Source organism: Notothenia rossii, assembly GCF_949606895.1.
Source record: "Notothenia rossii genome assembly, chromosome: 6".
NCBI lineage: Eukaryota > Metazoa > Chordata > Actinopteri > Perciformes > Nototheniidae > Notothenia > Notothenia rossii.
The window spans coordinates 15,371,137-15,389,822 of NC_136909.1; the positions used below are offsets into that span (position 1 = coordinate 15,371,137).

At 41.1% G+C, this 18,686-nt stretch overlaps 1 protein-coding gene across 4 annotated transcripts in view; it reads right to left on the reverse strand.

Moving 5' to 3' along the window:
• arb2a (ARB2 cotranscriptional regulator A) overlaps positions 1–18,686 on the reverse strand; it is a 150,864-nt gene that overhangs the window by 23,750 nt on the left and 108,428 nt on the right. For 3 of the 4 annotated variants that reach the window (XM_079688080.1, XM_079688081.1, XM_079688082.1), the window contains exon 10: positions 18,235–18,319. In XM_079688080.1, the coding sequence (XP_079544206.1) occupies positions 18,235–18,319 (85 nt within the window). Of the gene's footprint in view, positions 1–123; positions 170–18,234; positions 18,320–18,686 lie in introns of all 4 variants that reach the window. The other variant, XM_079688083.1, reaches the window with a different exon arrangement.

Consider the following 18,686-nt stretch of genomic DNA (forward strand, 5'->3'; position numbering starts at 1 on the left):
TGCGCTTGCAGAGCCTTCCCACAAAAGCAACTCCCTCTCTCCAACTCTCTTTCCCTCTCATCGCCAAAGAGCAGAAGAGACGGCAACCCCATGCTCAAAAGTGATCAATTTTTAATTTCTCACCACTTTCTCATGTTGTGTCAGAGAGAGATGTCAGCAAACAGGAGCCCTGGGGAGGGTAGAGGGAGGAGGAAGAGGGAGTGTTAGCAGATGAGGGAAGAGCAGGTGAGGAGAAGGAAGAAGAGCAGCTTCTGTGTGATAGGAGGAAGGGAAATAATTGAGAGTGCTGAAAAAGCATAGCAACGTTAACAAACAGAGTGTGAAAATAAAATAGATTTCTACATTATCACTGCCTGGTTGCAGGAATGCATTATGCCTTTTATATGTGATCACTATCAAGCTCATTTCATGTCAAATTGTATATGAATGTCTTTATGTTTCCTCTATTAATTCCGTAGCCATTCAACATTTTGTCACAGCAGTATGTTTGTGCTGAAAGCTGGTTGAGCTAACTTGCTTGCTGTTTGGCTATCCTGGTGATATGGGCGGTGAAAATGAGCAGAAAATCTAACTGTTCCATATCAAGGAATATTTTTACTGCTGCTAATGTGACTTAAATACCTTGTTCCACAGCTGAGTGGGCTAGCACCTGCTGCAAGCTGAAGCTAGCCTATTACAGCTCAGTACAGAGCTGTCGCTAATTTTCTGATTCAATTAGCATGCCTCAGAGCTTTCCAGTCTAATTGCAAACTACTTCACAGTTACCTCTCTGATTAATCACTGCCCATCTGCGAGCCATTGCATGCAGAACTTGGTGGAACAAATGTGTGTATTCTCAAATATAAGCTGCACCGCCCTGAAGCTGTTGAATATGCTTCTATGCCCAATGGACACCGAGTGGCCCTTATAACTCAAACGCCGTGGTCCCATACAACAATGCATTATGCAAGACCTTGTTACAATGACCTAAACATGTTACTTCAATGTTTTTTTTACACTGAAAGTAACCATTGTACCACTAGCCCCTGCTGCTCATAACATTGAGTAGACAGGTGGAAGTGGGGAAACGAAAAACTTGAACAACACAAACACAATGAAATCTTGCTAACGCACTGATCCACCAGACCTACCTTTAACTCTGGACTAACACACCACTAACAAAATAGGTCTTTAAAGCCTCCGAGCAAATCAATAATGCATCTCATTAGCCCACCGTTAGCTTAACCCTAAAGATTTTGATATCGAACAAAGACAAATAATTTTGCCCTCACTGAGGATAGCCTTTGGTAATTGAAACAAAAACATCATGAAGAAAATACCTAGCAGCTGTGCAATATCAAAAAATGCTGCTCAAAATTAAATGAAGTAATATACAATAGTTCTATTGTACACAAAGGCAAAAGGTGGCTCAATCAAAAATAAATATGTGCAACTGTTTTAGCTGTAATAACTTAATAATGATATATAATTATACCTATCCAAAGATAATATTAAACTCGAACTGCTGTAAATCTGTATTTGTTTGATTTAAAATGCATTTGTTAAACACATATTTGACCATGTCCTGAGCCAAACATTGAAGCTGTACATCTGCAGCCCTGCTAACCCTAAGGCGTTCTTAGTTGATCAAATTGACCGACTTATTTTTTCCTTACCTCCCCTGACTGAAGGACCCAGTACGTAGTCTAGACCTGGAGGTCACAACCCTCTAGGAGACCCACCAGGATACCCATCACCTCTCCAACCAAACCAGATCAATAGCTCTATGTTGTCTGGGCTGTCGGCCAGTGTTTACTTGTGTTGACCTCTGGAGCTCATGAAGAGCAGCGTAGGACAGATGACAGCAGAAAAAGAGCAAAGCACCATGGCAGAAGAGAAGATGAGGGCAGACAGTGGACAAGCGGCAGGGAGAAGGGCAGGGACACTACTATCAAAAAAGAAAGAACGGGGTCAAAAGGGGGAAAGAGAAGTGTAGAAAAAACAAGAGAAAAAGAGGAATAATGAGTGTTCAACAGAAAGCAGGTACACCAACATCAAAGAGAAAGGAGTGGAGCTGAGGTGAGTGGAGAGCTTTGACAAGAGAGAGAAAGAGAGCAGAAAGAAAGAAGTGTAACTTGGGTCAGATGTAAGACAGAGGTATCTAAGGTTATCACATCAGTCAGTCAGAGACTTCCAGCTATCATAGGCAGGGAGCATTGTTCTCAATCCCACACAATCCTCTTCTCTGTTTTACAACCCAGCCCTATTGACAAATCTAAAACCAAGGTCACAGCAGTGTTTACACAGCCTTTAGCCCAAATTACATCATCCAAACTCTGGCCCGCTGAATGCAACACACTGTCACTGAGAGTAAACTACCTGGCAGGCTGCCGCCCCACTAAAAGAGGAGAAACAGACACAACGAGGGGGGGTGAAGTCAAATAAAGAAAGACATCTGATAAAAAAAAAAAAAAATTAAAAATGGGAGAAGAGATTGGCATGTACAAATGTATTGGGGTGTTCAATTTTGCCTTCTACACAACACAATTGCACAACATTATTGTCCTTTTGTAAGTGGCAGCGTTGTCCCCTTATGAGTCTACACACTAAACAACAAAAGAGCATAATGCATATTGTTGCTGGCTCCCAGTAATGATGCATAACCCAGTGGCTGCACAGGAATATAATACCAATATGTCAGGTCTCTGATTTGGCCACAATTTGCATGGTTATAATAGCTTATCGACTGGCTCAAGGTTGAGCAGGGCCAGGCGGCTTCACTGTAATGACTGGCCGTGTGCCTCCGACAGTTTATTTCAAGCTTCTGTGGCTCAGTCACCCGGCTCCCTATCTCGTCAATACACAATCTTGATCCCGCTATCTGCATCCTGACAAAGTCTGCACAAACACGCCCCCCCCCCCCCCCCCCCCTCTGCCAACAACCTCACCTCCACCTCCTCAATCCACAACAACAAAGTGTTCTTTTCTTTTTAAATTATTCTTGTATCATACCAGCATTTCCCATAGAGATCAATACAGGTGCAATTAATTAAGGCTCCCAAAATCTGCTTGTCCGCAAGCATTTGCCCGTATAACAGCTATCGACTCTTCCAGGTTTGGCCCGGTGCCCACCTTCTCCACTGTATGTGCAGCACCACAACAGGCCAGATCCTGAATCAGAAACACACTTTTTGAAATCAAAATTATGGATTTAGTTTGAACAAGAAAAAATGCAAGGATATTACCACCAAAAAGTAAGCATTTGTATTAAGGATTCTATTATTTCAAGTGATCCACAACCTATTTTGTCTCAAATGACATTAAAAAAAATATACAGGAAAATGACCTAAATCAAAAGTTCAGTCATTGCTTTGGTATCATTTGAACAAATGACAATGTTTCCAGAAATACATGTAGTAAATCAATCAGTTGTCCAAGAGAAAATGCCTTAAAACCTTATATTTAAAATTACACAAAAAAATTATGTTGCAGCACTTTCAGAAATTATGTAAAACTTTACATTATATTTTAGTTTGAAGTCTGAAATTACATAATATAAACATCTCAAATAAATGTATCTGAGATTGGAAAATTAAAAAGGTTCTGAGAAATAATGAAAAGTAAAGATAAGGTTGTTGTTAGACAAAGGATAGACTTGGATACATGCCTAAGAAAGATGGAAAGGATAGAGATGGATAGCAGTAAAGGCGTCAGGAAAAGGACAGACGTTTTTCTTAAAGAGTATGAGTTTGTCACTGGAAGTCCTTTCCTTCCCAACAGACGTACAACACTTGACAGTGTTATTGCTACAACAGTAACATTCTCTTCGCCAGTGTCAAGGGCACCACCTTGAGAGAAAGTCCTCAAGCGTATGGGGAAAAAAGGTTAAACAAGAAGAGAAACCCTGTGACCTCTGATCTTCCACTTCAAGGCCTGTGATCGTAGCTCTTCATAAACGGATAGCCTCTTCCCTAACCTGTTCAAAACTTCCCTGCCCAGAAGTTGTGCTGCGTTGGACAATCAAACCATGTTTCCTGCAATAATGAAATCCTGTTGAATAATTTTTAAAGACCAAAACCAAGATTTATTATTGCTCATTAATGTTTTGCAACCTTGAATTAAAAATATAAAGTGTTGGATTTTCAAAATAAAATTGACTACAGACATAAGGATTTGTGTCTGTGATCTGCCTTTTTACATACTTACTAACGTATATCCTCATTGATTATCTATTTAAAACTTTTCATCTACAAATGGCATCTAACAATATCTTAAAAGGAAAATCCCAATTACCACTCACATGAAAGCACAAACAAATCTTTCCTTTTGTTGAACGCAATTTTTCAGATACTAGACGGCAACAAATTAACGAGACAAATCCCACCTGTAGTTTTTTTTGAACTTCAGAAATGTAATTGGTTTTGATCAAGAGGGGATTGATAGGTTGCACTGTATTAAAAAAAACAACACAAAGCCTCAAAAGTGTCCCACTGGTTGTATGATCAGAAACCTATCCCATTGCTTTGACAAATCAATTTCGAAACATCTCTGTTTTGGCTGTTATGAAGCCATTTTCAGAATACAAAGGAGTAGGAGGGGAGTGAGAGGGAGAAGAAAGGGATAAATCAAAAGGGGTGGTGGAAACAGGAAAGCAGTGGTCCTCGGTCGAGAGGTCACAGAGAAGGCAGTGCGGCCATGCCCACTGTGGGCACTCATTTGGAACTAAATGTGGACGCCGAGACGCCAAGTGTTGGAGCGCTGCCAAGGACCTCTCCCCCCGCTGCGCTTTCTCTCTCTCTTTTTGCCTGAGACTCAACAATGAGTGGTAACTCACTGCCTCCCGCCCAACTAACCCCCCTCCACCTGCCCCCAACTCCCCCACACGATATCCCCCTTCCCCTTTTTGCACTCATTCAGTCGTTGAGCTTAACATGTTCATTACAGCCAGTGCAGAGACAGAGGGAAATCACTGAAGCAAGGGATAGTGAAGGACGGAGGGGTGAGCTTTAGAACTCTATAGGGATGTTACCCGAAATATCAAACTCATTTTCAGTTCAACCCCCCTCAAGGGGATTGGGTGGTTATGGCCTTGTGTGTGTGTGTTTGTGCGGGACCACCCTCTGTGTGATGTGTGGGAGAGACAATGGGGCCAGTGAGCTAGTCCAAACAGCTGTGAGTGTGCTGGGTGTCATACCGCCTCCACATACGCATGCACACATTACATATACACACACTCACCATCTGTGAACACCAACACATGACGGAGCAAATAGGATTACAGTATGGAGGAAGACAAGGAGGATGATCCAAACCTCATAATATCATTTCCAAGAAGGGACAGGGATAGGGCAGGGCATGGAGCGGGCAGTCGGGGGGGCTTGAGTGAGAGGTTTACCAGGGGGATGGGGCTTGGGCTTAGCTGGTCAGAGGTCAGGCCTACAGTGCAGCGATCTAATGGCTGTCTGTTTTGCGCACCACAGCTTAGCTCATGTTTTCTAAAAACAAGATACAGAAACTAGGCCAGAATTCAAGAGATGAAAAGCAACACAAATAGCACGTAGGATAAATGAAATGCAACAAAGTTCAAAAGGTTCAAAGCTTGTTGCAGTAGAACCGTTTTTTATCTTAACTCCTTCAAAACAAAAGTTATTCAGAGTTAAGTCTTTGATACATAAGAACACATAAATCCCTGAGTAGAATTTATAAAATGTATATATTAGGTTTCATTTTGAGATTAACTAAAGGCTGTGTTTATGTGTTGTTAGTGGAAGGTTGACAAGTTTTTAACTCCTGCTGTGTGAAGGTTACAGGTCAACATCCAACATAAACCTCATGACATGGTCAGCATAACAAGAACTGAGTGTCAGCTACGATTAGAGCCTTGGGTTAAATCCTTGATCATTCGAAAGCAACATTTTCATATCACTTTATTATCATGTGATTTGTCAACTAATATTCAATGTATTAAAAGAGATTAGGGTTGCATTAGAGGATTATAGATATTTTAAGGAACCAGGAATTAATGCACATTGACCCTCACACCCATCCATACAGACACACATATGCTATGCAGAACATAAACACCAAGCTTGCCACATATCAAAGAGATTATATTTTGATTTAAAGAATTGTAGTACATAACATCAATTTATATCTAATCTATCCATACATGCATTTATTTTAACTGTTGGATTGGTTCAAAAAGGTTGATCCTGGGGCCAGAGCAGGGCAGGAATGCCACGCATGGGTTTAAGCTGTGAGGTAACATCTATGTCAAAAACCTCATCGTGTGTAAGACTAAATCTCTGAGTTGGGTCCGGTTGGGCAGGCCTTGAGTCGGAATTACTGAGCCAATCTAATATGAATACATCCAGCGTGGTCCACAGGAGCCAGCCTGACATGTGACTGGCTGCAACACCTTAAGGTCAGAGGTCAATACAGATTTCAGCAAATCTGAGCAGGCACTGCATAAGCTTCAATTCTGGGAGGGGAGGGGGCATGGCTTGGCCTCCAACCCTTACTCGCTAAGACCCTTGAAGTTTTGTACCCTGACCTAGACTTGACTCCTTCATCTGGGATGTTAGCTATACTAATTACTGCCTGATAGCCGCCTGGTGCCAAACGCAATTCACTTCCCCACGATTCTCCTCGACTCCGCTCCAACAGTCGGTGCCAACCTTGCTTAGCGTTCATGAAGTGTTGCAGACAAAAAGTGCGAGCCCCCACCTTTCTTCTGCTCTGGCAATCTACCTCTTTTGTTTAGGGTTTTGTTATCAGGCCACATGTTGTTCAGAGGGCAGGGTTGAGGGCAAAGGGTAGCTGCACTATGTAACATCAGAAGGTCGGCTGGCATGCGCTCTGAAAGAAAAAAAGCATTTCATAAGCCAAACAAAAGGGGATTAAAATGGCGCCAAAGATGGATTTGGAATAAGCACCTCCGAATACTGACCCCACCCTTTTGCTTCTCAGACTGTCTCCTCTATAGCTGAAGATGCTCTAAGAGTATGAACAAGGACAGAGCCACACCGTGGTCAGGTGACCTCAGCTCAAGGGTGGGGAAGGGTGACTTTCTCTCAGAGTAAGAAGGTCCAATTTATTTCTAATAAGCCCTTAGGCATAGAGGTCCAACCTTGTGGCGCCCTCCACTCCCTGATCTGCATGTCAGGCACTTAGCCTTAGACCCTCTTCTGTGGCCTGTGGGCCGTCTAGTCATATCTGGGAAGCCTAAGCAGGCCCAAATCAATGTGAGTTTGTCTGTGATTATCAGTAAGTGGGTGTATATGTGTGTGTGCATTCGCTGTCGTGGGTGTATCACTAAGTGTGTCTACATGTGTAGGGCTATCTCTGAGCATGTCCGTGTGCGTTTGAATCTGTGAGCATGCATTTAGTTTGTATGTGTGTGTATGCGGACAAGTGGCCTGTCTATGTTGATTAGATAGGAGGTGAGCCTTGCAGTAGGGGGACATACTGGCTGACCAGCACACAGATGCATTGGCAGGGGGGGGGGGGGCAGGAGTGGTGTTTTTCCACTGGCTTTGTAGTTTAGCCCTGAGAGGCTCACAGAGGTGATAACCAGTGTGTCTCTAGGTCACCCAGATAACGCTCCTGTACACACAGCATTCTTCTTCTTGAGGATATAAACACAAGTGTAGGTAAAGGCAGGATTGCAGGCACACATATTTACGCAAGTATAAAGACTGAGATTATAAACCACATCTCTGGGACATGACTTTTCAAAGTTGGCATAGTAAGTGGGCCTTAGAGGAATTAACCCAAATGTCAGTGTTGAGGGATGGTCAAAAGGTGACTCAAAAGATATAAACAGAAACGATATGACAATTATAGTGGACACAAGTTTGACTCCACTACCTCGTGATATAGGCAGAATATGCTCCTCATGTAAGAATATTCCAAAGGGGATGAACTGTCAGTTGTCACTCACATGAAGAAAACTGTTTAAAAAGTGAGACTTGTGTTTACAATGTTTACAGAGCGATTGGTTTGGTGGTAAGACAAACCCTCAAAGTTGCACACAGAGGAAAACAAACTACCTTGCACTTTATGACACAATTGTTGGTCTGTTGCTTCAACAGACCATTTTTGGAGGTGAGAAGTTAGCTAACTCGCAAGTCAAAGGTCACCTAGTGCTGCCCAGAGCAGTGACAGGCCAGCAATGGTCAGAGGATGTTGGCGGGTAAACAAGAGAAGCAGGAAAGAGGGTTGGGGATTAGGAGCTATAGCATCAGTGAGGGATCAGCCAGGCTATCTCATTAATCTCAGGCACAATAAGCACAACAACTTTCCAAACACTTTATAATTGCAGCTTCCTGTGCCACAAACAACTTGTGTTTATTACCCCTTTCTTCTCCTTGGTGCTATCACAGCAGAGAAAAAATAATCATCCTCTAATTGCCACATTTCTCTAATACTAGCAAACATCGTTTTCACACGTGGTTTGTCTCCTGTCCTAGAGATGGCTGGTTAATAAAGTTTTTATCTGTCAACATGGAGCATGAGGAAGGATCCAAGGTCAATACTGCATACTCAAAACCCGGCTGATCGTGGAATCTACCATCACTTTTGTTTACATAATTATATAAATAAGGTGTGTATTTCTTTCCTCAGTAAAAAAAATAATAAAGAAATAAACATTATGATTTGAGGCTTATTATGATTCAAGGACTTTCAAGGGTATTTTTCCTTTCATTTTCTAATAATCTCGTTGGCAATTATCTGCATTCCAAACGTTCTCACAGATTCCTTGTTTGTTGTTTTTTAATTTATTTAATAGCAATCATATTAAAAGTGCATTTAATTATAACCTAATTGTGCGCAAGAGATGGGGTGAAGGTACTGCCACAATGTATCAAAAAGGTTTGGCCGAACAGGAGTGGTGGGTTTAAATTCAAGAAAGGAACATCTGAGTGATTTTCTCTCCCCCACTTACAATGTGTACACAATGACATATTAAATTGACAGCGTTAGCAGATGTTGGATCTCAGCATTAGTTATTCAATTCAGTAGCTGGGTGTTCAGTGTGTGTGTGTGTGTGTGTGTGTGTGTGTGTGTGTGTGTGTGTGTGTGTGTGTGTGTGTGTGTGTGTGTGTGTGTGTGTGTGTGTGTGTGTGTGTGTGTGTGTGTGTGTGTGTGTGTGTGTGTGTGTGTGTGTGTGTGTGTGTGTGTGTGTGTGTGTGTGTGTGTGTGTGTGTGTCTTTGTTAATCAACAGCTAAACCATATAACCTGATCTCAGCTTAGAAAATACATTTATAGAAAAAGCCTACCAGAGCACATTAGAAATTCGGTATAATAATAATTCAAGATAAAACTTGATACTAAATGGAGCGAAAGCCTGCAAGCTAGTTCGGACAGTGAACGAACTAGAAAAATAGTAATGCCATGTTTCTGTAATATGGCGGCTGTTTAGCCTCACCACCATCCTGGCATCCACCTGTAGGTTCATGGGGGGATAGTTAATCAATCATTCTCCATTCTATATAAATATATCTCCAGGGAGTGATGAGGCCAGAGACTAGACACTAACTTACTATATTTTGCTGTTAACAAACATTTCAAACGTGAGTTCACTGAGTCAATTCCACTTAATACACACTTCTGTTAATACCAATCTGTTCAACCTACAATCATCACGTTTGAGGTGCACAATCATTCTAAAAGTCAACATGTGTTAATATATTTTATAATTGGGATGTAAACACCCATCAGTATTTCTGAGTTTGCCCTCCTTGTCATGACTTCTAGTGTCTTTTAATCTTAAATAAAAACGCTGCGGAGCATTCAATTAGCTTCTTTCTTCGGCAGCTTGAATTTATAAGGACTTATTCTGACACCTTTATATAATTACTCAATAGATTAACCTCTCCCTGCTCTAATCTACTTTATCCCATCAACTTAGTTCACCTGGTAGAAGAAGCTGTGAATACTACATTTCATGCCAAGACATTTACAATGTCAGCACTGAAATAGGATTATATATTTCTGAAGTTATGCATACATCAATAATTGAAATTAACTGTGAATTAATCAGCAATGCGAAGCAAAGAGAAGCAAATGTGTTGCGTGAGGTTTTCCTACTTGGCTTGGTTATCCTCTCATCCTCTCACAAACAAGGTCAATTCCAATATGGGGTGGTTTTGCAACATGGAAAGCATCCCTGTGACACTGGTTGGGTGGCAACTTATACCTTGTTAATGAGGGCTCAGTAATACTGGGAGACTATGGGATGAAGGTGATTGCTAAGAGTTATAATGCTAGTAGTGGTTAGGATTTGTCGTTCCCCACTGGGGCTTATTGGATTAATTCCACAATAGGGAATGCACCTAAAACGGGTCCACAGGACCAAGAATCAAGCATGTTTTGAAGGTATTTCCGGCTTTTTGACAACACCATTTTGAGCAGGTAACCACTGCAGAATCCCAAATTTCAACTGATGATCAATATTTTTGATATTCATTTTTACACTCAATCCTATAACCGTCAAACGTGGTAAATTCACGGTCTGTGTGTTATTTTTTCTAAGTGGTTCGCCACATGTCGAGGTCAGGGGTAAAGGCTGGGAGGATTAGAGCCTATATCGAGTCAATGAGAAGAGGCCATATGGGCAAATGAGATCCATGTCTGTGAAGCACTAATCTGGGGATGCCCTCTGAGTGACCAGGGATGGACACTACACAGAGCAGCTCAGAGGCTTGGGGATTTAAAACAGCCTGTGACCTGGTCTACTGTACCCTGTACGTTAGCTCCCCCATCTGACCCTGTGTACACAGAGAAAAAGTACCTGGCCTTACATTAACAGAGTAAAAAAATACAGCCCCTTGTGCAACTGTAGTGATGCCATTCCTCGAGTTCTGATCCTTTCAATTTTATGTGGGTGAAAAATGTCCTTTCACCCATTTGGATGGATTTAAATCAAAATATATGCAATATAATTAATTGCATACTTTATGCTGTAAATACAGATATGTTTACATGGAAGCCACTTCTATAGAAAGAAATATATATACAGCTATGCGGGCTACTGAATACAATGCTTAGTGTTTGCCCCTTAGCAAATAAAAGGAAAAATAGGCATAAATAAAGCAGTCGGAGGTATGGCATGAAAAAAAGGACATACAACAAAAAGGAGGGGGGTATTTATTAGCGATACAGTCGTAGTGATTGGCTGCGAGGCGAGTAGCAGAAGGACAAATGGACAAATCTGAGGAGCTAATAAGAGTGAATACGGAACGGCCCTCGTGGGCAAATCTGGCACTAAGATGATAATGAGATTATAAAACCGCACTATATTGCAGCAAATTGTATAAGTGTTTCATTGAACCTTGTTGAACTTCCATTTATGCATGCCAGGCTCTTTCCCTTTTCGTCTCTCGCCTTTCTTCTTTTCCTCAGGATGATGGGTAGAGAACAAGAAAGAAGGAGAGGATACAATGCCTCCTGGATAGATTTTACCTCGTGCAGGGGTGAACTGAAGACCACAGACTGAGCTTTCCAGACACGCTTTTAGTTAGCATAATCACAATCGCCTGCATGTGAGATGTGATTATAAAAAACACTTCACATCCTGTCAGTACAGCATCTTTCATATATACAATAGTGACATAAACATATATATCTATAGAATATCGATGCCTCATAATAAAAGCATCTTAAAGCCAACAGCATTAAGGCTTTTTTATGTCCATGCTTTAATATTTTCTAATGGAACTAATTTTTAACAGTTAACTTGAATGTGGTGTGGAGAAACAAATGGGTTGAACACATAATAAAAACACACAAAAGATGATGTGACTATTTTCTGCAAAAGCCTTTAGGATTCTTCAGACTAGCAGTTTGTTTTGCTCTACGTCATTTACTTAGATGTAAATTGAGTTAGTCAATGTGATGAACTAAAAATCACACTATTCAGGTTTGTTCTAATTGCTTTGGATTATATATTTATTACTGTCCCAATATATAAATTGAAAGTCTGAAATAGCGTTCAATCTATATATTTAACCACAAATACTGAAAATAATGACACACATAAAAAACATGTATACTATTATTGTAACTGCTGCTACTAATATAAATGTCGTTTTTCAAATCAATAGTGTGATATTGTCACATAACTAAAAGGAGCTGAACAGATAAGCTAATGCTCGAGTCAACAAACATTAACCTTACATCACTGCTGAAGAATTATATAGTGTTTAACTTAGACAAGCTTGTTCAATTATTAGCTAGAAATATTGATCTACTTCATTTCCTCCCATTTGTCAGTTAAGACAAACAAAAAGGCAACACCCTTGTCTTGGGCCTGTAGCAGAGGCTTGTCTATTGACTATGTCAGCATATCTTTGATTCTGATCCGAGTGAAGATTCATGTCCGACAGAAAGCAAATCGTAGGAATAGATCAATAAACACGGACAGTCCTCCAGATTTGAATCTGAGAATTGGATCAAAGTGGTCAAGTCTTTGGTTCAAAGCAAACGTCCCTGAGCAACGGCTACCTACATATCGAAACAGATTGGCCTGTCACCATGTAACAATAATGTGAACTGTCAATGCACTTGGATCAGTGTTGCGTCCAAGACTTTAAGGTTTCCTTTTTTTAAAGATGTTTAAAGATGGTGGTCCCTGCAAAAGTTCTTAATGTAGGGTTACATTGCAATGTTCCTCTCTGTGGTTGTTGAAAACTCCTCTGGTGCCCAGGTGTATATCTCAAGTCTTAGTCCTTACGGCAGCAGCCCACAACGAAATCCAAAAAGAAAACCAGTAAACATATCGAAAATCTTCTAAGATGCAGAGAAAACCCATCATTTATGTTATGGCCTGATTCATTTAATAAATCCAGCTAATCAGAAGTATAAGCACACTTGAGGCCTGTCTTAATTATGTTCTGGTGCCTTTATGACTTCTTAACATGTGGCCCGTGTGTTCATTGATCATTGTACGTCATCTATGTTGATGTCTTATTGTTTTGTTAAGCACCTTGTGACTTTGTCTGTGAAAAGCGCTTTATAAATAAACTTTACAAAGTAAAATATAAATGGTATTGAAACCCATTATCTCTTCAAGAAGAAGTTTGCCTCTTAAGCTTCAATTTCATTCTTCATGTATGCTGAACTGTTGTTTCTAAACGTAATTCTAATAAGAGCAAAAAATAAGTGTAGTCAACACTCTCACACTCTTGATCATGTGTCAAGGTATACCACTCGAGCCAAGGCAGTTTAGAGTAAAATATATTGCATAGTTCTATTTCACAGGTGCTTCTCTATAACAGGGACAATGTGTATGACCATTCATGTTCCCAGCATTGGGTGCTCTGGCATACATGTCAAGAAGAAGACAAACAGATAATTAACAACAACTATTATATATCATGAACCAGATTTTAGCTTAGCTTGGCTTTAAAAAAAAGTGTATGTTTTTGCCTCATGTAGATATACTTCATTCTATATGTGTTGTCCCTCCTTTTATAAAAACACATCTTACAAATCAGCACTTTTACTCATTTCTGACAGATGTCAAGAGTTCTTGGTGTCAGCATTTTCCACATCATTACGATATGGTGTGTCAGAAGTGTGACCCAGACAATAGCCGGTCTCAATCCAGGTCAGAGGTTAGAGTCCGGTTCACCAGAGTTTTCTTGTCTACTTCCTGCAACACTACTGCAAAGTGTGCCGTTCAGGCTAAGAAAACACGAAAACACATTTGTGAAAACACAAACACATACATATTTTCATGTGATCTTCCATCAAGGCAGCGGACTTCCACCCAAGCAAGCTGAAAAAACAGTGGTTAGAGGGGGAGAGGTTCATTTGACTGGGCCTAAGTTTCCTCTTTAAGCGTTAAGTCACACACACATCAATCAGTCAGTGTGTTCATGTGTGTTCATGTGTGTGTGTGTGTGTGTGTGTGTGTGTGTGTGTGTGTGTGTGTGTGTGTGTGTGTGTGTGTGTGTGTGTGTGTGTGTGTGTGTGTGTGTGTGTGTGTGTGTGTGTGTGTGTGTGTGTGTGTGTGTGTGTGTGTGTGTGTGTGTGTGTGTGTGTGTGTGTGTGTGTGTGTGTGTGTGTAGTGAAGAGGTACAGACACTATAATGTGTGTCACGGTCATCGGTGTGTGGAACAGGGAGGTGAGGGTTACAGGCAAGTCAAACCAACAGCAGGACAGAGCACATTCATAGTAAAAGCAGGACAATCAGTGTGTGTGTGTGTGTGTGTGTGTGTGTGTGTGTGTGTGTGTGTGTGTGTGTGTGTGTGTGTGTGTGTGTGTGTGTGTGTGTGTGTGTGTGTGTGTGTGTGTGTGTGTGTGTGTGTGTGTGTTCTCAGGCATTCTTTTGTGTCTCTGTGATATCTTAGCACATTAATAAGTCTGAGCCTCAAAAGTATGAGCCTTAGGTAAAGAAGAAAGGCAGAGTGACCTTGCATGTCATTGCACCGGAATTATTTCTCATTGCTTTAACAATATTGCATCACTTCTCTAGCCAACTCCCTGCTATCTTCATTCAAGAAACGAAAATCAAGAAATCCTTTCAACAAAATCCTCACTTTTAACTATGGAAAACCTAGTAGAAAAACAAAGAAAGCTGGGCACATAAAACATGACAAACAGTAGCATATTTATGTTCTGAAAGAAAATGAAAGTGAGTGTCTTTCTGCAGTCCATTAGGGTTAATTACAGCCTTGTGTTGGGATGCTTGTAACAGAGCAAGGTTGGTAATTAAAGTACAGGTAAGACATTAACTTACTTTTGTTAGCCATTAATCAGTGTTTACCTTCAGAGAGCTCTCCCTTTGTAATTAATAATCAGCTTGGACAATGAGTAATCACCCAAGAGGAAGTTGTGTGTACAAATATGCGTGCTTATGTGTGTGAGTGTGTTATTAGCAAGGGGGTTTTCCCGCCGTTGAAGCATCTTTACTGATCAAACAACCCATCATCCATCTCACCATGAAAAAGTCAATAAACTAAGCAACAAAACAGAGGAGCCCTTACAAGAAAAATGACTGTAAGACTGGGGTTTTCCTGTGTTTTCATCCATCTTGATCCTGTCACCATGTTCTCTCCCATCTTACGTTTATCCTTCTCTTGGCACCTAAATGGCGGTGTAGTTTTTGGAACGATTACATCTCTGGAAGGCATCAGCAACGCCACTTAACCAGCACCCCACAACCTGGACTTCTTTGTCTGTCTTTGTAGTAACTTCTCCACACCTCCACAAACACACATGCACACAGAAAAGGAGCTTTTCCAGGAGGAGATTGGTTCGACTTTATCTGCATATTTAGCCTGTGTTCGGCGTGCTCCTAACTGATAACATTCTGCGAGTGTGCCAGGCCACTGCCAAACGCCAGAGCAATGACCTTCTTAGAGGAACACATTTCTTTTGCTTTGGGGGAAAAGAAGAGAGTGAAAAGAAGAAAGATTAAGAAAAAAAAACTGAAAGGGAGGGAAGCTAGCCAGTCAAATGCGAAGGGAATGGATCCAGGTTTAAAACAGGAAATGGAGACTAAAGTGGACACCCCTGCTATGCGTTATTCTCCATCCCTCGCTGGGTCCTCCCAACTCAGTCAGACTGCCATTTATTTATACCAATGTTGCACAGATGATTAGAAATAGCAGACTAGCTCTTCATCCACTTTTCTCTACCTACTTCTGCCAAGAGTCTACCAGCATGGAAAACACAATCATTATTATCAACCCTGATACACACAGGGAGGCAGAACGCAAGAAGTGAAGGGAACAGGGAAATGTATAGAGGCACAAGAGTAAGGAAAGAGAGAAGAACAGACACAGGACAGATAAAGAGCAACGGCAAGACTTGTCCTTCAACCCGTTCTCCCATCATGCTGCCTGACTAGTCCCAGTGTCCGTGTTTAAGCACACATCCAATACTCTTTTAGCCTTAAGATATCTTGCTGTGTATGTGTGTGTCTGATCACATGCCATTCTCCACAGCATCCGAGTCGCCCCAGGCCTGGCTCAGTCTGGCTCCACACAAGAGCGGTGGTTCACACTGTGATGTTTGTGTCTGCATATGTGCATGCGTGTGTGTGTGCATGACAAGAAGAATTCACTGGTTTGTTGTGCGTGGCAAAGACATGTTATGGTAAACCCTGATTACCCCTACCTACACAGTCACACACACATTCTAACCATAGCAACCCAGACAACAGCAGTCAATGTGCAGAGAGGTGACTGTTGGGAGCTGTATGTGAGTTGATTGAAGTATTGGGCCACGATGCCCCGACAGCCTTCCCTCAACCTTCTCTCAACCTCGTCACCTCTGTGGCTCTGCTGTGACTCTCCCCACAATGGCTGCTGCCTGCAAACCTGCCAGGCTGCCAAGGACACAAAGGCGACAGAGACAACCTTTGACATCCGAAGCTGCCACCAAAAGACCAGAGACAAGCGGAGTTGGCAGCTCTGTTAACAGGCCAGAGACCCAGATCTATTCAGCTTGGTTAAAGTAGCCAAAGTCAATAGAGCACAAGTCAATATTGCACACATACAGATGGACGTTGTGTCAAAGAGGGCTTTGATAGAACAATGTCAGACACACCACAGTTACATATATCAGTTTCAAAAAAGTAAACCGCGGTATCTCGGCTCAAAGGTTGCTGTCTTTGACCGACAGCAGTCCTGAGAAGTGATGTGACACATCCATATAAAAAAACTGACATTTGAACATGAAATACAGTATGGGTTTTGTATTAAAGACTAGATGACATTTCAAGAAGCTGATTCACTAGTAGATGTTAAGGCCAGCCACCCACACATTTCCATGTGGAACATGGTGTTTTAGTGGGCCAGACGAGATAGCAGTGTTGGAGATGTATTCACGACCATGTGGAGCATGTGTAAGATGACCTATACATTTACCATGGTGTCACAGAGGGAGTTTGAAGAAAATGAAATCACCAAGCGGGACTGCCAAAGTGATGAAGAAAATGTGAGATGAGACAAGGAGGCAAGGGGTGTTTTGTATGGGTGTACACGTGCATTAATCAATACATTCAAACAGGTAGCCTATATATTATTTCTGTTATGACTCCTTTTTGTGTCTCTGTGTGTGTGTGTGTGTGTGTGTGTGTCTGTGTGTGTGTGTGTGTGTGTGTGTGTGTGTGTGTGTGTGTGTGTGTGTGTGTGTGTGTGTGTGTGTGTGTGCCACATTGGTTACTTGTTTCTTAATGTTCTAAAATAGTTTGGGCCCCTGTCAGTCACGGGCCCTTAGAATCGTCCTAACTTTTCACCCCCTTACGGCGCCCTGGCCGTGCGCATGTCACTCTTAAAACAACACTGCAATCATCATCTCCTATCAACGGCCATGTCGAGGATTACAGCTTTCATCCCTAATCCTACATTAAGGACACATTCTCTTGATGGCCGTGACATCATCAAGGCCAGTCCACCACAGAGAGGACACAGACAGGAAGCCAAACACCACAGGAAAGGATTAATGAATATAAGAGACAGAATAAATAATGAAAAAGAAGACAAAAATAGAAACAATAATAATAAACACGGCACATTTCTGTACTGTGTTCGGGACCAGCCTCTGTTTCCGCCCGCTATTTGTATTTTTCAAGATAATCTGCCAATGCTTCAGTTTTTCGGTTAAGATCCTTTTCAATCAGCGCCTAAGACCTTCAAACTACCCAACACCAAAGAGCTTGTGCGCAGATGCACACAAACCGAAAGCTGTCAACATACACATCACACTGCAAGGACTTCACTCTGATAATCTGCACATGATAATGTGCATTGCTATAAACTTGCTGTAAAATAATGTTTACCTTCACTGGCCAAAGTTGGTATATTGTATCGATTTTACTCTAAGCTTGGACCAGGAATAGACCAATTATAGAGATCAATACATTTTTTAGGCTATATTTAAGGGAATTGTAGTAAAGATTTATAAACATCATATACATTTAAACTGATAAAACTTTTTTCAGTATCCACAACTACAGCTACTAACTTTATTACTCGAAATGAAACACTGATTACGTGTTTTAATGTTTGACTGTAGAATAAACACATGGCTTAGCTAACATTGACACAGCGCCTTTTGCCTGCATGTGAAGCTTTTTACATTTTGACCAACAATTAGAGTTCCAGTCCTCTTCTGTCTAACTGTCTTGATTCATTTATTGGGTTTTGATAATGAAAGTGATCTAGATAATGCTGTATGTAGACATTTAGTAATTATGTTATTACTTTTGTAGTGTGTTTAAACTGAGTTTTTTGTATACCTGCAGAGACCCTGGGGCAGTCTCGCAGCATGGGATCCAGCAGGGTGTCCACAGGCTCTGGGCTCGATACCCAGTTGCAACAGTGCTGTAGGAAGAGGGCAAAAAGAAATGTGAGATTGACAATTGAAACTCTACATGTGGAGAGTTATATACAATAACAAATGACAACCAGCTTCCTCTGCTATTCCTCGTGCACACACAAAGAAATACATGCCTAGAGATTAAAATATAATAAGGAATGGGTTTGATGTAAAAATATTTTTTTATATATCTTCAAATGTATTGTTTTTTTTTTTTACTGTATGGAAATATAGTAAGTTTAATTGAAATTGAAAGCAATATTAAAAAGAAAAAATAAACATTAATGAAGAAAGTGGGATAATAGGGAGGCAAGGGAGACAAAGAAAAAAGGGGGACAGGTGCAGAGGAAAAGTGGAGAGATGATAATCGCG